We start from the raw sequence: 24,493 nt of genomic DNA on the forward strand, positions 1-24,493 counted from the left end.
CTGAACATCAAACTCTTAAAACATGACTGTCGGGGACATGGAGAAGCTATGATTTAAGGTCAAAAGATGAAAGGCTGAGAAGTCATGATATCCACAACACAACCCTACAACACACATAATTCAGTTGTACCCAGAGGAGTGTTATTGATATTGTTTATTTGGGCCCTATCATTCCCATGGTATGACTTGTTGTTAATGGACTTGGTCACCTTTTATTAACTGCTTGTCTTCTTGCCCCTCTCTCTTCCCTGTTTTCCAGGGTCTGCAGCTCTCCTCTCAGGGACAGTCTTCTGCAGCCGTTCTCTGGTCACGGGCCTGCCTGGCATCTCTCATCCATATCATTACTCTTTCCATCCACCCATCCTTACCCCTGTCATGAAAGGCCTGTCCAGTAGTCGGAGTCACCATCAAGTGGTCTCCTATGAGCCATCATATGATCCACTGGGTCACCATGTTGACCGCAAGCCATATTTGATCAGTCAGAATGACATACCTGTACCCATTCCCATGCCGCATCCAGCTGAGCTGTCCTACTACAATGCTCAGCGTACCTCGTACCCCTCTGACAGCAACAGCATCGTCCCATATGGAACCTTCCCAAGGAGGTGCCACTCCACCTCCTCATCTCACCATCCTGAGGTAAAGGATGAGTGTATGGCCATGGTACCATATGTAGGAGGAGGAGGGGGAGGAGGAGGTGGAGGAGGCTATGGAGGTAAAACGCCCACCCGGGTACCAGCAAACTTTGCGGACCCGTTTGAGCGTCAGCCGTCATTTTCCAGAGATGGCTACCATACACTGCAGTACAAACGAGGAGTGTTGGCCCACAGTGGGGGGATGGGGGCCAACAACAACAACAATGACAGCCCAGGGAGAATTCGCCACCTGGTCCATTCAGTCCAAAAACTCTTTACCAAGTCACATTCATTGGAGGGGCCACACCACACACAATCCTCCAAGGGGGCCAATGGGAGCGTTAATGGTGGTGGTGGTGGTGGTGGAGGAGGTGGTGGTGGTGGTTCAAGGGCCAGCCCAGAAGGTGAAACTCCACCAGTGGGAGTGCGCCACCGGAAGCGCAGCAAGAGCCGTGAGCGCTGTCGATCAGCAGAGCCCAAGCATCGAAGCCACCACCACCACCACCACCAGCTCCACGGCTCAGCATCTGCTCCGGGCTCCGGATATTGGAGCTCAGATGACAACCTGGAACGGGAGCTGTGTCTCTACCACCCTCACCACCACCAACCTCCACCCTCACCCTCACCCTCCATTTCCCCCTCACCCATCGCCATGACAATGGGCCGGTACCCCGGCAATAACCCTGACAAGTTCCCCCAGACTCCCCTCCCCAGTCTATCCTCCTCGCAGTCCCAGCAGTACTTCATGATGGACCCTTACTCCACACTCAACGAACACACACACACCCACGCACACCATGGCCACACACACCACCATCCTGCACTCAAAGCCTCCCGGAGCAACAACGATGTGAAGTATGCAGCGTCGTCGGCATGTGTGCCAGTTAGTGGTAGCAGCAATAACAGCGGTGGCGGTATCGGTGGAGGAAGTGGCCCCTTGCTGCCACTGGGTCTTGTGGACGGGCCTCTTGTGAAGAAAGGGGCATGGTCGTCGAGCCTAACGGTGAGCAGGGCCCGAGAGGTCTACACCAACAACAGCAGCCACAACCAGCTACGAGCCAGCGCAGGATCCGGTAACCTAAACCTAGATAGAGCTCTAGTCAAATCTAAGGGCAGTCAGCAACAGGAGCGCTCTTGCCATTTCTTACAGGTAAATAATTCCTCCCCCGATTCCCATCCAAAACCAGTCGATTCACCCCTCTCCCCTCTGTTGCCTCCCTTTTCTCCACGACTTACTTTTCTCACCAATGTTTCCTCTAAGTCAGTGGTGTCCAGTCCTGTCAGACTTCTGGTTTTCATTCCTACCAAACACTACACTCTGGCATCTCAGTGTATGATGAGAGTGGAAAGGTCAAGAAGTTAGAGATATGTTAGAGATCTGTTTAGGATGAGCAGGGAGATGTAGGTCATATGCACCACAATTAGTATCCACCTGTGACCGAAGGTTGTATTAAGACCATAGTTGATAGGGTGGGGGAAAATAGTATTCATTTGGAGCTTGGGACACTCTGGGAAGACTGAATACCTCCAAATCTAGGGATAACACCTATCAAGTAATGTTGAGAGCTTGAGGGGGCACTTATAATTAGTTTGCTGAAAGAGTCAGTATGTAGAAAGGCAGAAACCAATTAAGTCAGATAACGATTGAAATACATTCCGTTCGCCAAAACTGTCTTTTGTCAGACTGTCTTAATTAAAACAACAGGTTTGCAGAGGTTGGGGCTGCAGTCAGGGCTGCTTAGAGCAAGCCTGTCATGCTTTTCCACATCAGCAGTCTTAGTAGATGCAGCTCTATATGACAGCCCTGCCAGGGGTCAGTGGATCTGCATCCCAGTTTTGTGCACTCTGGGTCAAAGTCCAGGGTCCTGCATTGCCTAAGTGTTTGGTTGGAATGACAACTGCAGATTTATGCAACTAGAAAAACTGACTGGATGTAACTGTCTAAGGCTGTGGAAACACTGGAGCTGATAGTACAAGAGCTTTAGGCTTTAAGTCATTCTGATTATATTATATATAACAGTATTTGTATACATATGCAGGGTCCTATCACTCTCAGTAGTGTGGCATGCCTAGGGTCATAGACTGCCAATGTACCCTTGTATCTCGGAATTTTTTCATGAAATTGATTCAATAATTTTATGTATATAAATCATTTATTTTATTATTTATTCTAAAATTATCTTGTGCAGATAGTTTGTCATATTTATTAGCATCAGGGATGGATCTGACAATGACTTTGATTAAAGATGAATTGTTTTGTTTATAAAATGTCAGAACAGACTAAAAAAATTGCCCTTTACAATTTCCTAAAGGCAAAGTGATGTCATCAAATTATGTCTTTGAATTTCCAATCACATAATATCAGAAAAGCAACAAATTTGGACAAATGTTGCACAAGCTGGGAAAAGCTGCTTGATGTACCATATATGGTATTTACATTTTATGTTTGTTCCATTTCGAACTTTGTCTTGTTTTTTTTCTGGTTGCTTTTGCTGGCTCTCCAGAAAAAATACAATTGAAAAGTCAAAGTGAACTTTGGCATTAACTAGCTTACAACTAGCTCAAGTAGCTTATTTTGTGTTGCAGTTTCTATTAGCGCTGATGCCAGTTTATCAGTATTATGATGCAGGTTAAAAAAAATAATATTTATTTTATTTACATTTTTCATAAACAATCACTTAACCAGACAGTTTATTTTAATCTGGTTGGTCTGATCTGATTTACTAATAGAAATTGCAACACCTTTTTTTCCCCAAGTATATATGTAATATATATTTTATCCATATTATAATTTGGAATAAATAACTTGTGATAATAAGCCAGTGTTATTGAGAACAGGACTGTAATGCAACTAATTAGATTGATTGTTTTGGATGAAGAAATATTTTAGTAACACCAGTGGTGGACAAAGTACACAACTCCATTTCTTGAGTCAAAGTATAGATACTCCTGGTCAGTGGTGGAATTCAACAAAAGACATTTACTCAAGTACTGTACTTAAGTACAATTTTGAGGTACTTGTACCTTATTTACAACTGCTCTTGCAGTTGAGTATTTACATTTCTTGCTACTTTGCACTTCCACTTTTTACTCCACTACATTTATTTGATGACGTTAGTTACTACTTACTTTTCAGATGCTACATCAAAACCAAAGTAATGTTTTTTTTTAAAATTAATGTATTTTTTCAGCATCATATTAAAGAGCGCTGACTCTGTTAAAAACAAAAATGCTGAATATTTGAGCTGATGATCACAGAGTCAACTGTCCTCTGCTCTGGCCTCTGAAAAAAGAAAAGAAAAATAATAATACTTTATATTTATATGTGTTTTGCAATCAAAATCTTAAGTTTTTTGATGAGGAATTATTATATTTCCTTATAAAAAACGTAAGATTTTGATTGAAGAGTCTGACTATTAACAATCATTACAACTCCATAAGGTTCTTATCCAATGGAAAAGTCGTTCACTTCCATACAAGAGCAGATGATAGTTCAGTGTCTAGTTTCACCAGCAGACTTGGGTTTACTTACTTTTGAACATAAAAGTCAATCTGAATATAATCAGCAGTGGTGTTGAACAGTGCAATAATGCAACAAGCAAAATCTCCAAGCATCTGGGAATTGCCCTCTAACGAGGGTTAAATTACACTCTACTGTAGTCTAGTGTTATAGATGAACTGTTAAATGTGTATTCAATGTCAGCTCATATAAATTGTTGTAGTGCATCCACAGCCTTGGAGGGAACATTGCTCCCTACCACCAGTCTATTGCTCTGACCTCCCAAGAACCCCACTGCCACCTCCCCCCCTTCTCCCACCACTCCTCCCCTCCTGCCGTTCCTCCACTCACCCAACTCACCCCCACAATTCTTCTCCACCCTACCCCCGTCACCCACCACCACCTCCTTTACTTCCTCTTGGTTTGGAGAGCCTTCCTCTTCCTTCTCCTCTTCCTCCTCTTTCCTCCTTTTGAGTTGAAGAGAGAAGTAAGTGCAGAGCCAGTAGCAGCCTTACTCTCTGAATGCTAGGTAATGACATGAATTCATGAGGAACAACATCCTTTCCTGTTTGTAGACTTCATTTTTAATTTAGTAGTGCTTCCCTTTTTGCCTCTCTACCAGTTATCTCGCCTTTCCTCACTGTTGTTGTCTTGGTGGCTTGTTGTTGTGCTGTGTCGTGCTTTTCTTTGAAGTACTGTGTTAAACTGTGTTGGGGAGGCATCTAACTTCATAAAGGAAGTGGAAGAGTTTAAATATGCTTGGCTGGTAGAGAGTAATCAAGTTTAAATAAATTAAACCCTTGAATGGGGTTTGAGTTATCGATTTTCGCTTTTTGGTCAGTCCAAATATGAAATTTTAATAAACTTCAAGACTGAGTCAACTTGGATGACATGACTTCCAACAAAACTTATGAAGGACCCTAGCAGTGGTTTTGTATGTGTAAAGATCCCCTGTGGGGTTGTTGAACTCCAGTAGTGCAATACAGCTGTTTGTATGGGTGGGTCCATGTGTTGTTTATCTCATGCACATGCGAGCGGGTGATGCAATACATGTTCCTACCAATAGAGTGCCTCAGAAATGAGTCCTAAAATTTGGAAATAAGTTAGCTTTGTTGCACTTCTGTTTACCTCATCTCAGAGTCAGTGGGTTTTGGGTTAAATGCCTGAAATAAGGTATGTGGTTACCACAGGCTGCAGAGATCTTCACATTTTGTTTTACAACATAAAATATGTCAGTAAGTACCCCACTTGTGAATTTGTTTTGCTAATAAGTGGAATGCCAAGACTCATCTACTTAGTCGCCTGTCTTTACAGTTGGACTATAGTAAGCTTAGTGGTGGCATTGAAGTCATGCTACCATGATGTAGTTTGTTTATAGTCTAATGTTGGCTTTTTACTTCTGGTGATTGCATTTGCACTTCAGAAGCAAGATAAGTGACATTCATCTGTGAGGATTATCTCACTGAACAGTTACTTTGCAAAAGATTGCATTCTGTTTTTATTTAAGTTTTACACAGCCCAACCTTTTTTGGGATCAGGGTGCATGAGGAAGGAAATACATTCAACATGTTTGTTAGACCTCAATCATACACTCAATCCATTTTGGTGAGAAACACTGAATGTAGGCATACGTTTTGTTTGTTGAAAAGAAAACTCCATGGGGGACCTTTAAGTTAAATAACTGCCTTGTAATTACATGAATAGCTCATCTAACAGCCAAAAGATAGTAATGTCTTGTTAATGTGTTATGTGAAACATGGTGTCTGCAATCGGCCAAATTCTTATTATTGCCAATATTTGGATTAAGTAGTAAGGTGTAGAAAAGTAAGAAGGGTGCAACATATTTAATGGACATTTAATATTTTCAGGTTGTGAACAACAACTAGGCTGCTAGAGCCAGAATGTTCCTTCTCAGCAACTAAAATGTTAATATACTCAACTGAACTTGAAGTTATTTTTAACTGAACTTAAAAATGTTGAACTATGAACCAAAATGGATTCAATTTGACATTGTAAAGGGTTTAGATTGAACAAATGGATTCAATACTTCCCAGTGAGCAAAGAGTGGTCTAGATCACGTCTTTTAGACATCATTTATGGACATCCAAGACGTCTAAAAGTCGTCCTCTGGGGAGCCAGAATGAAAGTTTTTTATATGTATTTTCTGGACGTTGTATAGACGTTTATATATCGTTTATCGACTAATTCTGGCTGTCAGTGGACGTCCAGATCATAGCCTGTATGAACGTCTATTCTCAACTAATTCTGGCTGTCAGTGGACGTCCAGATCATAGCCAGTATGAACGTCTATTCTCAACTAATTCTGGATGTCAGTGGATGTCTAGATTATGGCCTGACTAGACTTCTTTTCTCAACGTCATTTATCGACTAATTCTGGCTGTCAATGGATGTCCAGATCATGGCCTGGCCATGTCAATAGTCAGGCCATAATCTAGACATCCACTGACATCCAGAATTAGTTGAGAATAGACGTTCATACTGACTATGATCTGGACATCCACTGACAGCCAGAATTAGTCGATAAACGATATATAAACGTCTATACAATGTCCAGAAAAGACATAAAAAACTTTCATTCTGGCTCCCCAGAGGACGTCTTTTAGACGTCTTGGATGTCCTTAAATGATGTCTAAAAGACGTGATCTAGACCACTCTTTGCTCACTGGGTTGGTTCAGAGCTGATAAAATGCTATTAAATCCCAACCATTTGAATGAAGGGGGAAAATCTACAAGATTGTAGCTATCTGACAATCCACAAGTCATCATTTAGCTGAATTTCTATACTGACAATAAAAAATACAAACAAAATATGTTTTGGTATTCACCTTAAATAATTTTTATATGTCTGAAATACTGAGAAGTCAAATGATGGAGGTAAGTCCCAATGTGTAGTAACATGTAGCTGGAAAAGTTAAATGGCCTCCCCAGCAGCTGCTGGTATTGTTTATTTGTGACCTATGCTGTGGTGTATTGGATAATGTTGTGTTTGAATGTGAGTGAATGGTGAATAATTAATGTGCACAAGTGAGGTTGCATTGCAAAGTACATATTTATGACATACATCAGAAATTTAAACACAATACTGAACATTCAAATGACCAAAAATGAAATAGTGGTTGGGGGAGAACCAGGCCTTTATTTGTAGCATGTTTATGAGCGATGTCTCCAACGTCTTCCTGATCTGCTTGAAATTAATTTTAGTTTTGATGCTGTTTGCTGTCAGTGCACATTCAACGCTGTCCATCATGTATACCTGTCGTTTTGATAAATGTAATGTATAATGCAGCAATGTCTTTACCCAACAGCATGGTGAGAAATCAGATTTCAGCAGCAATATATTATCAGTGTATTATCAAAACATATGCACATGTGTTCCCCCATCGCAGAAGGAATCAGCAACAAGTCAAAATTTACAGCACATATAATCTTACTTTTTTCATCACACAAACCAAAGCAGAGAAAGGAGGGGTGAATGACATAAACTTCCAAACTAGTTTGATCTACTTCTCCCACAGAACAGTCTGTACTGAGGCAATTAGGGAAAAATGCGTGATATCAAAGTTGCCACAAGACACAGATACCCTGTCCTTGGATGGGAATTTAACATGGTTCATTTGAGGACAAAAACACTTTCTATCACAGAAGTTGATACTACTGGTACATTCTAAGGTTTAAGTCACATTTTTGGAGTTTGATTTATTCACTGTAAACTACATTTTTTCAAAACGGCCATTACTTGGCAGTTCACACTTTCTTCTGTTTACTTTGCCACCTTATCAGCATTAAGTTCCTGTCAATAAATGTTAACACGTCCTGCACAGATGTTCCACATTAAAAACCTTCCAGCACCTCAAAGGACATAGAGAAACTGTCGGGGACACAGTGCATGTGCCAACACTGGTGTGCCGCAGCTTGATATTCCTGTCCTCAGAAACCGTTGGTGACCAACTATAATGAAGAACTGACTGTCCACAGCCTTAACACAACTGTTAAAGACTTGATTTCACTCTCCCCAGAACATACATAATGAACCTGCGTGATCTTATCTGAAATAGCAGCAACAAGACAGTGAAGATAATATGGCATCTTCATATTGAAAGTTCGACATCAGGCAAACTGGACTTTGACTGTGGTTAAGCACCAAGCAGCAATGATGTAAACAGTTTCCGTCTCCTCATCTTGCTACTGTCGGTTCAGAACACGACAGTTTGATCTGAGATGCTGTGGTGGAGACAGGCCTCTGCAAAGATGTGGTTCATTCACAACAGTCTCTGATTTCCAATTGTTTTGCCATTTCATTTTCTTGCGACCAGATATTAGCCAGGAGCAGCCTTAAACCAAGCTGGATTAGCATGGCTCTTATCCCACCTCTGGTCCGTCTCCCTGGGGCGGTCCGGCTGGTGAGGTCGAACCTTCGAAAAATGGGCAGCAGCCGTCTCAAAGCCTGTGCTTTCTTCTCCAAAGCTGATGAATGGGTGACAGAGATTAACTATTTAATAACAGTTAAGGCAAAACTGTTGTGAAATTTGAAGGAGCTACCATCTGCTGCATCTGCATGTGCCACTGTTACCATAGCAAAACAATAAATGCATAAACTTGCTGCTGTTCTGACTGTATTTCTGCTGCATGATAAAAATGCTTTCAACCCTTTTGAGGTTTTTCAAACATGGCTTGCTGATTATCTTTTAGAGAAACCCATGGCTACTTCTGTTACCCAGATGTATGCTGATACATGAGAAGCACAGACTGATGGAGTGGATCAACAGAAGTGCTGTATATTTCAGGATCCAGTGGACCTGAGTGGGCAGGAGACAAAGAGATCATTTAGTGGCTCAGACTGTTGTTTCACATCCACTCTCTGCAATCTCTCTCTATTTGCCTTCTATCAGTCTCAACAAGCAGCAGTGTGACTCATTTATGAACTGTGATACAGACATTTATTCAAAAATACTGACAGAAAGTGAAAACACAATTTCTGTTCAGTTTTTAGCTTCTTCAGTAATTCTGCAAAGAGTCATTGTGTAGTAAAAGTGGCCATATTCCACCTTTCTAAGGGCAGTGATTGGGCAGTTTGACCCCCACCATTTGCCTCATGCAGTGCAGCACAAAAATGTATATTCTAACACAGCATACAATGCATACTTAAACTACCTATCATTTTGATTAATAGAAGTGCATGCTTTACATACACATGATGTTTCGAGAGAAATTGCATTAGTAGAATAAATCATTACCACCAAGTCATAATACCTCAAGTAAAAATGGGGTCAAAATAGGTCTAATTTCAGTCAGTGATTGCACACCCTATGAGCATTTTCTTGTCACCTCTGATGTTAAAGCCAGACTATAACGTTTAAAGGATGAAACACATTTCTTCTTACAGATGAAAAGTTGAGTAATTAAAGGAATAGTTCACTCTATTACTCTCATTATCGACTCACCCTCATGCTGATGAGAAGTCCGATGTAGTTTCTTATTCCTCAAAGTGCAGCTGGAGACGCGCGGGGGTACCCTCCTGTACAAAAATCCATATAACGAGCGTAAATGGTGTCCGAGACAAAAAGGTCCATAAAACTACACAAAAACTTTGTAATATTCCTCCATACTGCTCGTCCGCTGCAATCCAAGTGTCCTGAAGTGGCGACATCCAGAGTTTACTCGAAACGACGTCATTTAGTACGTTTTTACGGCCTAAACAGTCACTATGCTACATCTGCCTGGAGGCACGCTCAGTGTTCACATGAGTCTCCCTTACAGCCGCTTGCACTACGGAATCCAGCTGTCGCTCACAGCTGGATGTAAATACCGGTGTGTATCTATCGCGAGTCTCGTTCTTCTTGTCCGGCGCAGCTTCCAGTGCAAACGCTGTGAGGGAGACTCACGTGAACGTGGAGCGTGCCTCCAGGCAGATGTAGCATAGTGACTGTTTAGGCTGTAAAAATGTACTAAATGACGTGGTTTTGAGTAAACTCTGGATGTCGCCACTTCAGGACACTTGGATTGCAGCGGAAGAGCAGTATGGAGGAATATTACAACGTTTTTGTGTAGTTTTATGGACCTTTTTGTCTCGGACACCATTTACGCTCATTATATGGATTTTTGCTACAGGAGGGTACCCCCGCGGGTCTCCAGCTGCACTTTGAGGAATAAGAAACTACACTGGACTTCTCATCAGCATGAGGGTGAGTCGATAATGACTGAATTTCGTTCTAGAGTGAACTATTCCTTTAAAGACACTTATTACGAAGTTCAATAGACGCAGGGGTTTTTGTTGTTAGAGTCTCATTTGGTCCAATGCCCAAATGACCTTCAGATAGAAACTTTACTGAGAAATTACTGAGACAGTATAGACTTTACAACTCCTCTCTAATTGTGCTCCTGTTCATCTATGTTTTATTGTAACATTATGTCACATTGGTTGCCACAGTGACTGCTGTCCAGGGCAGATACATAGTCTCTATTTGTTGAAGGTTAGGCAGCAGTACTACATGGGTAAGAATAGGGAAAGTTGGTGATCATGGTTTTAAGAAAGCAACACACTACTGTGTGGATTACATAGACCCCTGCAGTCATTTGCTGTTGGATTAGGAAGTGCGAAAATCCACCTTGAGTTCAAATACAAAATAGATAAAGATTTGGTAGTGATTGTTGTCTCAACTACAGTTTAGACAGCTGGTAAATTTGATTTAGTAAACACCAGAACAGCAATATGAAACAATCTCAAAGCTGAGTATGAAAAGGGCAGCTGAGAAAAACAAAAAACTTTTCCCTATCAAACAGTAAAGTCTTCTTTGATTGTGGCAAACATGAGCTGCATGCACATCAGAGCTGCTGTATGAGTCATGTTAAGAGAAACTGTCCCCATTCCCCTGGGCTGTATATGTTCAATCTGCAAATTATTATCTTCAGCATCTCAACAGCACGGCTGCTGGCTGGACTGTTACAGTACCTGTTATTTCTAATGCTGCTGCCTCCAGCCATCTAAAGCCAAGTGTTGCCAAGGAAACCATCTACGGGCTCTAATATAAAATACACAGTAAATGCTCAGGACATATACACACTGAGTCACTGTGCATGTAACATGGACAGACAGATAGAGTATGGATGGTATTGTTAAACCTAAAAATGCATCAAATCTCCCACAGACCGCGTCTGCACTAATGACAGTGTGGTCCATAGAAAGCAGTGTTCCTCAGTAGAATGAGTGTTGAGCTGCAGTGGAAGTGAGGCCTGTGCGTGGGTGAGAGGCGCTGCTGATGCAACTGCAGCTGGTCCTTTCCCCGCATTCTCTTTTTATAGCCAAACTGCTCATTTGTGTCTCTTTGACGTCACACACGCGCGCACACACACGCACACACATACACGCACACACACACACACACACACACACACACACACATATATATATAGAGAGAGACATCGAGCCCAGCAGATCTGTTCAGCCTCTTTTCCTCGGTGATTCATATATAATTAGTCAGAGTATCGGTGCAATTCTCCTGCTGTCTGTCTCAGTTATTGTCTGTCAAACTCTCACACCCTGGCCTCTAGTCTGAAGGCAACAAATGCTCACAAGTTGGACACATGGTGCTGGAATCACAGTTGGCTCAAACATGAAACGATGTGTCTTATTAAAAGTAATGATCTGTTTTTAGTTGTATACCAACTATAGACTATAAGATGGACTTAATGGACCTTCATCACAGTTTAACATACTATTATTATCAGTAAAGTTTACCTTCAGCCACCTTGTGTTGGGTCAGCAGTCTCCAGACAAAAACACATGTACTGAAGCAAGGGCCGCTGATAGCGGGGAAACACCAGGTCAATTGTCCCGGGCCCTGGGTCATTGGTGGGCCCAAAAGGTCCTTAAAATAATCTCTAACCATTAGAATAATCTGATGGAAATTTTGGAAATCATCCTGTCCTGGCTATCAGTGGCCCTGACTATAAAAAATAGTGGACAATGCCACCGTGATGTCACCCATACGTTTCTGAAGAGCAAGTGTGAAACTTAATGTGGGTGGTACCAGCTGTCACCATCTTGGCAGTACCTGACTATGGGTTAATCCAGAAATGGGCAAAGAGGTGGAGTTTGGTCATTGGATCATTTTATTATACTGAAGGTTTATGCACCCCAAACAGTGAGAACAAGTTACTGTACATTAGCTGTAAATTAATGAGAAACAGCAGTGTGTGTGTCTGTGTCAGCACTACAATTAACGACACAACAAACCATATTATTTGCATTAAAAATCCTCCAAAAGGCGTCTACACCACAAACATGGCCAAAAAATCGAGTTCAGTGACTGGAATTAGCTGAGGTGAAGCCCGGTGGACAGCTCGTGGCTACCTTTCACTGAAGCGGTCCTACTACTAATTATGCATAACTTTAAGCCTTAATGCTGTATAATTTAAAGAGTGGGTTATATAAAAATGATCACCCATACTACTACTACTGCTCTATAGCTACCGAAACCAAAAACTGTCTTTTGTACCAGGCCGTAAACATGTTTAATTTGGCTGTAAAGCCATTCGAGCAAGTGAACTTTTTTTTAACGCTGTGGTGGCTCTCCTACGAGATGACAATACCGGCAGTGGTCCCAAGCTAATTTGAGTTTGAGACCCCTGACTTAAATTGACGGCCTTACAATTTCCCTTATATAATGGCAGCTCAAGGGGGTTTAGTCAGGAATAACCATAGACCAAAATATAAAAATCTAAATATTTGGAAGAGGAGATTGAAGTCAGGCAGTGCATATCATTCAGGAGAATAAATAGCAAACAAATACAAACAATCAGCTAGGGAGTGCGTTTCCTCTGTACATTAAAGTGAGTGCGAGGAACTTTGAAGTGTTTATGAAACAGCCTGGTGATTCCTCTGATGATTATAAATGACCTGTAACAGCAAACGAGACCAGCAAAAAGGCTGCTATTTTTATATAGTTATTATTAATGCCTGTGCTCAGGTCCAATCACACATATCACATATAAAATCACATATAAATATATTACCTCACTGCGATCCATCCTGCAGTCTCTCTGTCACTCGCTTCCAAAACAAATGCACACCGCCGGCACCTGCTAACAAAGATCTTTACAACAGCAGGCACTGGTGTCGTACCGCTTTTGTCAGAGGGGGCCACTGGAATCCACCAAAATTGAAAGTTCCTCATAGTCACTTTAAGGAATCTACCACAGGCGTGGACACATACTGTGTCCCAAACTGCAATACCCCTACATAACCAGCAGGAAAATCACTGACGTCAAGTTGAGACTGCTTAAGCATAAGAACATTTTCATGTCAAAGTAAGGTTATACTTAAGATCAAAATGGATCCATAGTCTGTTAAATATATATATATATATGTTAATGTTTATATAATAAATAAGGCTCCTGGTATTAGCTCTTTGTCATGGCTCAGTAGCACAGCTAAGAGGAGTGGAGCCTCATTACTGTTATTAGATCCACCTGTACTTCTCCTTCTATGAGTCAACATGTCCACTGTGAAGGAGGGCTATGTAACCACAATAAATTATTCATAATGGTCCCTTGAGTATCAGGAAGATTGTAGGGGGCGGGTGGTAATATTCATACTGTAATATTTTTTTACTCATATTGTATTATATATCATTGTAGGGACTGTAACATTTGCAAAGAACCATATCTTTCTCATGTGTTGTGTTGTTGGCACCCATGTCAAACTCAGAGACAACACTTATTATAAAAAAGTAGTTATTAGCCAATTGCACAAATGAACCGTCCTCAAACTGCACACGCCCCTGCTGGTTCTCTTTACTGATTTCTTTTACTTGCTGTATTCGCCGTCTTTTCTTCTGAGACAAAAAAACTAACACAGCCAACACACACTGTATGTATGCCATAATGTAGTGTGTAGTTACAGTATTGATAGCACTAGTACTGTTTATTTTAAGGTTTTCATACTTAAATTAATGCTAGAACTTTTACACAGTATTACCTCAGATTGTTGGCCAGGAAACTGACTTCACTGTGAACAGATATCACAATTTCAGATACACTAATTATGTAGGAAGTAGTTTTTTTCCCGTTGAATTTTTGGATTGTCATTTTTCAATGCAGTGAGCAGCACAAACTGAATTTCATTCTTCTGTATTGTATTGGTGTAGAGGCAGAAATACCAAAGACACATTCTCAAAATGGACTAATAGAACTCTCTGACTGGAAAGATACCACTAGAGGGGAGTGAGTCTTTTTTTGGTGCCCCTAATCTTTATGAATCTTCTTAAAAACCCGAGCATCCTATTTCATCTCTTTACCCTCATGTTTCATTGTGTAAACTATAGGTAAAACTTATATGGTGCTATATCTTTATGTTAATTTGATCAGTTCATAAAGGGACCATTTATAAGATATGGCCAGAATTTTAGTTAAAAACATTCAACAAATGAACTACCATTTTCAACAGTGTGAAGAAACAACAGTGTTGACAATATGTCTATGATGTCTATGTACTGTGTTGCAGAGATGTCTACAGAAGTCAGCATGCTAACCACAGAGCATGCTCTCCTCTGCCACTTCATGCCTGTCCTGTCCCTGCCTGCTGTGTCCTCTTGTCACCAAAGCCATAGTCCTGGTCAGAGCCACTGTAAATCACCTCCATACCGTATCTCATGTCTTCAAATAGATCTACATCTCTCTCTGAGACTGTGTTCAGTCTGGTGTCCATCTGTGTTCACTTCAGCCTGCTAAACCCGGTTGATCTGAGCCCCATTGCCTCTGGTGATCCAAGGTCCAAGCTGTGAACTGTAGGCCCACTGGCTCCACAGCTATGAGCTATGAGCTATGAGCTAATTAGGTAATGGTAGCTAGCTACTACTAAGGATAGCCAGCAAAGAGCAGCAGTGTTGCTTAATCTGGTGACATGGTGGCCCTTTTGTTTTTTTGGTAGATACCTTTAAATTCTGGCCATATTTTACAAATTACACCTTTAGTTTTCTTTGTGGTGTTATTACCAGTAAACAAGTCGTTCTCTAGTAACATACAGACCCTCAGGTTAGATGAGTGCAGATGCATAGTGGATAAACACACACACACACACACACACACACACACACACACACACTTATGTACATACACACATATCACACTCTTCTGTTCTTTATTGACACAGTTTGTGAACTGAGCTGACTTCTGGAAAGCAGATGTATGAATTAGCCAGAGAGAAACTTCAGACCCATGCACATACTGTTCATGCTAATTAGCCGACACAATGCACCGCCATAGTGTAGATGCTGTGTATGGATGCATGTGCTTGAGAGAGTGATGGATTAAGAAAACTGCCAGCCATCAGTTTAGTCCAGTTTGTGTATTTGGATGCTAGGTCTCTCTCTGTAATGTGATTACTGTTGTACTGCATGTTAGCTTTTGTTTATAGCTTCCATGTACCATCAGGACAGTTTAGTTAGCCAGTTTGGTGGCTGGGACTCAGACAGCAGCAGAGTGGATCCTCCTGACGGTGTTTCTCTGTCCTTCCCACTGCATGGTCAGGTACCTCAGGACGAATGGAGTGGCTTCTCTCCTTTGGGGAAGGAGGACGACATCCCATGTCGAAGGATGAGGAGCGGCAGCTATGTCAAAGCCATGGCTGAGGACGACAGTGGAGACTCAGACGGGAGTCCAAAACCTTCACCGAAGATCCAGGCACGCCGGGCCAGCTACCTGAAAGCCACACAGCCATCGCTCACTGAGATGACCACTCTACAGTAAGATTTCATCGTCTCTGAACTTGGATTTATTTTTCTTTATCAGTTTGTTCTTACCCTTCATTAAAAAATTAATTGTAGACATTGAAGAATAGCTTTTGGTAGAGTGAATTAGGAAACAGAAGCTATGCTCATTGTAACCTGCTTTTAATGAGTTCAATAGAATCGGTTCATTTCATACTGTGATCCTCCACATCCACGTCTTTGTCACTGAATCTGTGTTACAATCATACAAAGCCTGCAGCAGGATGCTGTGTTCGCCTTCACAGTACGCTGATTAGCTAATTAAGAAACAGATGGGGCTCGTTGGGATGAACTTAGATCAGTAAGAACCAGAGGTGGAAACGACAGTTGCTGCTCATTATGATCATGAATCAGTTTTTATTATTTTTTTATTTTTATTACCTTGGCAGTGAATTGTACGGGAGGATGGTTCACCAGGTCACATGCTGATACATGCTATTGCACATCAGCATTTCAGTTAATAGTGTGTGTTTCTGTGTTTAAATCATATCATCAATATATGTATGTCAGTTCTTTGTGTTCCTTTTATCACTGGAATAATTGTTGGCAATGTACATTTCTGCCAACCACAGATATGTTGAACTTTACGTTTCTTCAGGTTACATTTTCAATTATGTTTTGACAAAGCTATGCTCATGGTCTGGTAGGCTTAGACACAAAAACCACTTGGTAAGGGTAAGATAAAGATCATCTTTTGGCTTAAAATACCTGTTTTAGTCACCTCAAACACAGGTGGAATTGATCTAGAGGTCTTGTTAAAAATATCCACTGATTTCTCACTTTCAAATTTTGAAACACAGTCTGGAGCTGCAGTCAGTGTCTTGACAGCCTTCTTGCCTATAACTCCTGTTCCCGATATGAAAGTCAGGTCATTAACATGTAAGGTGAAAGTGATAAGATAAGATAAGATAAGATAAGATAGAACTTTAATAATCCCACAGGAAATGAATTTTTTACACTCATTGATATAAATAGTGCTGCAGATGAATCATGTATAAAAGAGCTTTTTTTCTATCTATAAACAGAGATTGGTTACCACCTTGGAGAAAGTAAGTTGTAAGTGAATCCCAAACAGTTTATTTATTTAGTATCCATGACTTCTTTCTCCTTTTGATGACTTTTTGCTTTAGTGCTGGTAAATGAGTGTGTGGAACAGGTCTAGGTATGCAGCGATTAACTGATTTCACTAATAACTGTGCTCACTCTCAACAAAGGGATAACACTCACAGCAACAGCATGTAATCCCCTCATAGATGCTTTCAATTTCTTTCTTTCCATCTAAAACTGCACTTTGACCTGACTTTTTTTTTATACTTTCTACTGTATTATGTGGTTACTTATTATTTTCATTTGGAAAGGGAACATCTGGCTAAAAAAAAGCCAACAAAGAAATGTGTGGGGAAAAAAATACAATTCAAACTACCGTCTTTAGAACAGATACAGGCGCCTTGAGTAACTGGCTGTCATAATACATCATCATTAGCGATAAAAACAAAATAATGACACCCTGTAAACCTTACAGTAAGCAATAGGAAAGGTGTGGCATTATCCGTAGCAAGATGAAGACAAACCTGACAGTGACCTGTTGACCATCTGTCTTAACAATATGATATGATATAATGATATGTGTCACAACAACCCACAGTCAAACAGACCTGAAGAGACAGGCAATTCTGTTCTGCTGAGGTCAGATGTTCAGACACAGTGAGGGTCTTCATGGAGAAACCCTGCCACCTGCATGAATTGCTTTATCTTGCCAGCAAAGTCACACCAGGGAAGCAAGGTGCCTTTTGTTTAAGGAAAAAAGGCCTGCCATTTCCACTCTAGTAGCTCAGCAAGCTAAGCATCCCAAGAGGGAGGAGCTAAGCTTGCAGTGTAGGTCAGAGAGTGCTGCCACTAGAAACCGGGAGAGCATCTGCTGTGGCCAATTACCCCCAGTGGATCAGGCTATAGCAGTGTTGATTTCACCCTGAAAGTCCATACTGGGTGTACCAGACACCTCCAGTAGAAACTGCAAAATGAATGCTGCCTTGTTTCTAAGATGCACAGAGCCATGGCTTTCCAGGTGCAACTGGCAAACACAGGGGCCATCCTCGCTATGTGAGCATAGGCTGATGAAGGAGCAGACAGAGGCAGCTAAGAAAGATATGGCTGCACTGTGGTGGGTGAGGCGGTGCCATTTCTGATTGTTCCAATACAGGCTGCAGAAGAAGGACCAAACCTGTTTGAGGGAGCTACCTGCAGAGCCATCCTCCATGTTTGGCCAGGAGGCTATGGCGTTGCTGCAGCGAGCTCAAGAGGCCCACTGTTGTGCACGAGAGGTGTCTGGTACATTTGGCCACCACCAGGGTGAACGCAGATCAGTAATCCCACAGGCTGGAAGCCCTCAGCAACCCCTTGAAGACCTGAGGTCCTATTTGGGCAGTCTGAGACAGGCAGGCTGCCTTCCTCCTGATGCCAGAGAGACCAAATTCTTTTTGGTCTCTCTGACATCAGGAGGAAGGCAGCTTGCTTAACCTGTCACAGGGCCTGGTCAGCCCTGGGCGCAGACCCCTGGGTGGTTTCAATCATGCCCCAGGTCACTGGCTTCGGTTTGCTTAAACCCCCCTGTGGCGAGAAACAGCAATGGTTCTGTCAGTGACAAACCCCCAACACGGCGCAGTGTTACAGGCTGAGGTTGCTACCCTCTTGGGAAAGGGGCAGTCAGAGAGGTAGAGCCAGGCGATCGGCAGGCTGGTTTCTATTGCCGCTATTTCCTCATCCTCCCTAAAGATGGGAAACTGAGGTTCAAGATGCTAGCAATTCCCAGGGTGAAGCAAGCCATCCAGGCACGTTATTGGTTTGCCACCATAGACCTTAGGGATGCCTTCTTTTAGATCTACATCTGGGAGGGTTGCAGGCGGTTCCCAAGGTTTACCTGTGAAGACTAAGTTTACGAATTTTATGTCCTCCCCTTTGGGATCTCGCTGGCCCCAGCCACCCTTGCAAAAAAGACAGGTGCATGGATGCAGTCTTTGGGCCTCTACGAAAAGGACTAGAATTCTAAACTGCTAGGACGATTGGCTTGTATGTACCTGAAGTTTCTGCCACACCTGCACTGTCGCCATGTGTTGCTGACGACAGACACCACGGTTGCAGCATCTTACATCTAAAGGCAGGGAGGCCTTGGCTCCCCCCGCCTTTGCAGACTGACACACGAGCTGGTGGGAGTGTCTACACACCTTATATCCCTGAAGCTATAAAAGAAAAGCATCGCTCCCTGTCTCAGTAGTAGGCACAGCCTACGGTTCCCCAACAGCCACTCCCGCTTCGGTAGCCTGTGTTGGGAGACTACTTGAATCAGTCAGTTAGCATTGCGCCCATCTGGTTGTGTGTGGTGAGAGCACCGATGATGGGTTTGGGATTCTGAGACTGCTTCTGTTCTTTGCAAGGTGTCTTAAAGAGTCCCTGTACATATGGACTGTAACTGGGTGGAGAGATAGACTCTTCATACAGAGAACCAGTTTAACAATGTAACCGACAGTTATCGGTGGTAACCTGTAGGGATCTGTGATGATTTATGTTGATCTTTAACACTCTGTGGTGATCTCTGATGATCCGTGGAGATCTGTGGTGATCTGTAGTGATCTGTGGAAATCTGTAGGGATCTGTGGTGATCCGTAGTGATTCGTCAGATTTACTCGGTATGGCTCTACCAACCACAGTTGCTGATCTGCAATGATCTGTGGTGATCTGTAGTGATCAGAAGTCATTTATGGTGTTCTGTAGTGATCTCTTGTGACCTGTGGTGATCTGTATTGATCTGTAGTGATCTGTAGTGATATCTGCTCATCTTTACTGATCTGTGGTGTAATGATGGAGATATAAAGCAATGCAGTGGTGAGAAAATAGAGGAATTGATCAGAGTCAATGATGACATTAGGAATAAACTTGAGATTAATAATTAATTTTAAACAACTCAGTTCTACTCTTATATTTAACTGACTAACATTATTACAGTAGCATTTATACTAGTTTATCTGCTATTGGCCTGAATCTGGGTCAGATGTGTTCACAGCTATTAAGAAATGTTTTTCATAACTATCATTTTGAAAGCTTAATATTCTTTTTTTTTTTCATTTTTGACACTGCCACATGGAAACCACTGCTTTACTTTATAGAAAGATGCTTTGTACTTGGTGCACAACTCTATTTTAAAGAAAATAGCTTGCGTGATCTGAAATCTGGACAGGGATATTGATTAAACCATATACTGGAAACACTGACTGAACCACTTTTTCTTTCGTACTACAACTGAAGACAAGGAGTTGCAAACCAAGCTCTGAGAAAGAGCTGCACAGAATTTGCAATATGGCAAAGTGCAACATTCAAATCACAGAAGCTGCAATTTTTTGATAAAGGTATAATGTGCGACAAAACAGCTTTATAATGAAGTACTGTTGTGGTGCAGAGATGTCCTGGCCTACGAATCTTGTTTTTCTTTGAAATGTAAAAAAACACGCTTATTTGGTACAGATCCCAGCAAATGTCACATCATCATGATTTTAATATTTCTTTTTTCAGTTTCAGTTAGTTTTGTGATGTAAAAATGATCATTCTCAATAATCATGAGTCATACTGCAATTGCAATATGATTTTTTGACCATAGATTAACCACATACCATGTATGATTTTTGCCCTAGTCTGAGTTGATTGTACTGTATGTCATAGATTTACCACAGCAGAGATTCTGCCTGACTCAGAAGCTGCTGTGGTTGATAGACCATTATCTTCATGTTTAAGGAATTCAGTAGCTGCGCTACTGAACCACCATGTGCATGTGGTTGAATTTTGTGATTTTCCATGTAACATGGATGGTGACCACAACTCTGACTGAAATAGAGCATTAAGTATTAATAGCATTGGCTAAGTTCAGAGATTACCATGTGTATAACTCTGCATCTTTGTAATCTCTGTGTCAGGATTTCAACGGAGCATTCCCCCAAACTGCAGATCAGGAGCCACAGTTACCTGCGTGCGGTGAGTGAGGTTTCAATCAATAGAAGCCTGGATACCCTGGACCCCAAAACCCTCCTCGACCCCAAATCGCTGCTGTCCTCACCCCAATACCGCTCACGAAATGAAAGCTACATGAGAGCCATGAGCACCATCAGTCAGGTTGGTTGCCAACACTGCTGCCTTTATCTTTACAGTATGTCACACCTGATCATTTCACCATAGATACAGAAAGACTTGGATAGATGTAATAGTGTTTGAACTCATTGAAAATGAAATGTGTGGGGAGTGGTCTTTACCAGACTGAAAAAATCCTCCTCTTTTCACTCAATGAGTTGGTTTGATTTGTGCATCTGGGAGATCTGAGAGATAATACACAGTATGACAAGTTGTATTTCTCTCACGGTCTTGAAAGGACAGGTTCACAATTTTCCAACACTGACCTTATTAAAATACAAAACATAATTTATAATTAGACATAACTCAATTTCACCATACCTTCAGTTTTGAGAAACTTCTCTGCGTTTTAGCACAGCTTTGCTGTGGACCTAAACACAATCCAAATGAGGAATTTCCTTGGATATTTGCTCATTTGCTCTGGAGCTTTTGACCATATCACATGGCTATGTTTGAAGGTCTAAAGGATTAAACTGCTTCAGAAGGCTACGTTTTAGAACCTGAAGCTATCAGTTAGGCTCTGTTATGTCCAGAGGAGTAGAGAAGTTTGAAAGTATGGAGAAAAAACCAAACATTTTTGGATATGGTATTTTCATAGTTTTAAGAAAGATACGGAATTAAACAAAAAGGAGACAGCGAAACATTCCATTTATTTCATTTCTGAATATTTATCTACAGTAACTCAATGTTGGTTATGTTGGAAATAATTATGAATGACAGCATTTTCATGGCCACTTGCCCGTTAACAAAATGTAAGTATTGCTCATATTTTGAGGTAACATGCTGTCATATTTGGTAACCTTGAAATAAATGTTGCGTTACTAAATAATCCCACTGCAGCAGCTGTACATGGCTCCTCCCTACTGCACGTAGGATGAATTGTATGTTACACTTTCTCCTGATAAGCTACTGTTTGAGCTTTTCTTTAAAGCTACAGCACACGAAATGAAGCTGTGCCCAAGAATCCTTCATCTGTCCCACCTTTACCTTACCTTGAACCTCCACTTGTATCACTCATCATATTCCACACTGAATTGCCTTTATTAATTATTTTAATGTCCTCCTCTGCATGCATCTGCATGGATCTAATGTCACCCCCACCCTGCACCCCCATTACACAACTAGGTACAATATGCTTTTGTCTTGCAGTCGGAACCATTCAATTACAACTTGTCTGCATATTAAGCTTAGCGATTGGAAAAAAGAAAGAATAGTCCCAGTAATGGGATGTTGCAGTAGGTATGCTATTGTTTGTATGTGTTAAAATGAGAGCAAGTTATGCCCAGAATTTTAGTTTAAAACATTAAAAAAGATTTTAAGATGTCATCATTTCAAGATGTGATTGTCACACCTGATGCCCCTGCAGCAGGGGTTTAGGAAAACAGAGCTTGAGCTGAAGGTATTGTCTCAATGCAGCATGAAATCAGCCTCATTCGGTTGAGGGCAGACAAATATTTTAATTAGCCAAAAAGCCTGCTGGTTGTGTAAGGCCAAGCCATCAGTGTTATAAAGAGACATGAAAGGTGCAAGTCCTTAGACAGTAATTACTCAATCCCTCCCCTAGACATACATCTTGATGGGCATTGTGTAAGGTGAATTAGCAGCTCTATAGTGTAGCAGTTAAGACTTCCACCTGAGAACTGGGATCCATTCCCATTTGGTGCACCTTTATGTCAATTTGGGTGCTACAAAGGGATGAGTGTGAGTATGAGAATTCTTTTTTTAGTGATACTCACTTCTCCTTCAGAGAAAGCATCCTCAGCCCCCAGTAACAGGAGCTAGCGGCAAAACTGTGTAGCAGAACGTTACATGAAGCACACTGGACCAAAGCTTTTCCAATAAGCTTACATTATGAAAGAAGTGGCTGTAAAATGGTGGATACATTATTTTGAGCATCACAGCCCCTGTGAAATGACTCATTTCACTATCAGAATTTCATCCATTCGGTCTGATAACATTTGGAAAGTCTAGAAGAGCCACTCCATAAAGTTATTTCATTTCCATTCAAGTTTGTGGAGACCTAATGAGGAAATTATGCACTCGGCCAGTGTAAAGCTCTTGTGGCACACTCTATGGGCCACACCATGCAGAAGCTGTTTGGAAGATCCTGGTCATTTTACACATCTACTGCAGGTAATTACTTTAATAGATCAGACCGTGTGGTAAAAAGAGCTGCGGCTCCAACCACAGTAATGGTCACAGCCCTGTCCCCTATAACAGCCCCAGCCCTGATCCATTACAGCAGCAGCAAACCTAGTCTGCTGTGATGAGCCCATGCCACAACGCCAAACTCCACCTTTATTTTATGGTGGTTCGTAGCGCTGCCCTAGTGAAAGCCCCTCCCCGACTGGTGCATTGATCCCACCCACTGTGACAAGAGCAACTTTTGCCCTTTGTAGCAGATAAAGGCCAGACCCAAATGGAACAACAAGATCCAGCCCCTATAACAACAGAAGGTCCTGCCCACTGTGACAGCATCAAGCCTTCAGGTGCATCGGCTCTGCTCCATGTGGTGGCAGCAGGCTCCATCCCTCTACTGCAACCTTGTCTACTACTATCTATATTCAGAGAGCTAAGAGCTAAGTGCCAGCATACATGCTGATGACAGTGCCAAAAAAGAATAATGTAGTTACCAGTAAGCAACCTCAATATCTTTTTGACCTGCACATCTAAAGTGTGCCTTGCTGCACACACTTCAACTAACAATAAAGCTATTTTATGCCAATTTATGGCAAGTTTTTCCTCACTCAAATCAAGGGTCTAAGGACAGAGGATGTCACTCACTGTACAGTTTGTAAAGCCCACTGAGGCAATGTGATTCTGATTTTGGGCTATATAAATAAAATTGATTTGATTTTATGTATAATATTTTGAATGACAATGGTCTAGGAATTCTCCTAATGCATCCTTCTTCTCCCTCTTCCTCTCCTCTCCTCCTCCAGCTGAGTGAGGTGGAGGTGAATGGTCAGATTGAGCAAGTGTGTGAGCAGGTCTACAGTGAGATGCAGGCCCAGGCCATGGAGGCTGCCATGGACAGCATGGAGACCATGGACACCCTGCCTATGCCAGGGTGCTTCAGGATGCGAAGCCACAGCTACGTTAGGGCGATCGACCAGGGCTGTGCTGGGGAAGAGGAAGGAGAAGGGGGGAGGCCTCTGCTTCTGCTGCCATCCTCCCCACCACGCACATCTGCCACCACCGTCAGAACCATCCAAAGCAGCACAGGTACGGCACCCTTAGGCAAGAATGGATGATGAGGCTATATGTGTTTTTATCTATCTTCTTTTACATTTAACACAGGTGTGAGCCTCGTGGAGACAAAAAGTATAGTTCTGAGCCACGGGTTTTTTTAATTTAAGAGACTGTGATCGAGTCTGAGCACTTTCTCCTTGTATTTTGTC

The 24,493-nt window shown here is 41.9% G+C and overlaps 1 protein-coding gene across 7 annotated transcripts in view; it reads left to right on the forward strand.

Moving 5' to 3' along the window:
* The window catches only part of LOC311266106 (disks large-associated protein 1-like), a 125,815-nt gene that overhangs the window by 59,837 nt on the left and 41,485 nt on the right, over positions 1-24,493 (forward strand). For 4 of the 7 annotated variants that reach the window (XM_084368290.1, XM_084368292.1, XM_084368291.1 and 1 more), the window contains 4 exons: positions 260-1,785; positions 15,682-15,896; positions 20,882-21,077; positions 24,035-24,317. In XM_084368290.1, the coding sequence (XP_084224416.1) occupies positions 376-1,785; positions 15,682-15,896; positions 20,882-21,077; positions 24,035-24,317 (2,104 nt within the window). In that variant the 5' untranslated portion in view covers positions 260-375. The remainder of the gene's footprint in view (positions 1-259; positions 1,786-15,681; positions 15,897-20,881; positions 21,078-24,034; positions 24,318-24,493) is intronic. The other 3 variants (XM_084368293.1, XM_084368296.1, XM_084368295.1) reach the window with 2 other exon arrangements.

The sequence above is a fragment of the Pagrus pagrus genome (assembly GCF_965226575.1).
Source record: "Pagrus pagrus genome assembly, chromosome: 12".
Classification (NCBI taxonomy): domain Eukaryota; kingdom Metazoa; phylum Chordata; class Actinopteri; order Spariformes; family Sparidae; genus Pagrus; species Pagrus pagrus.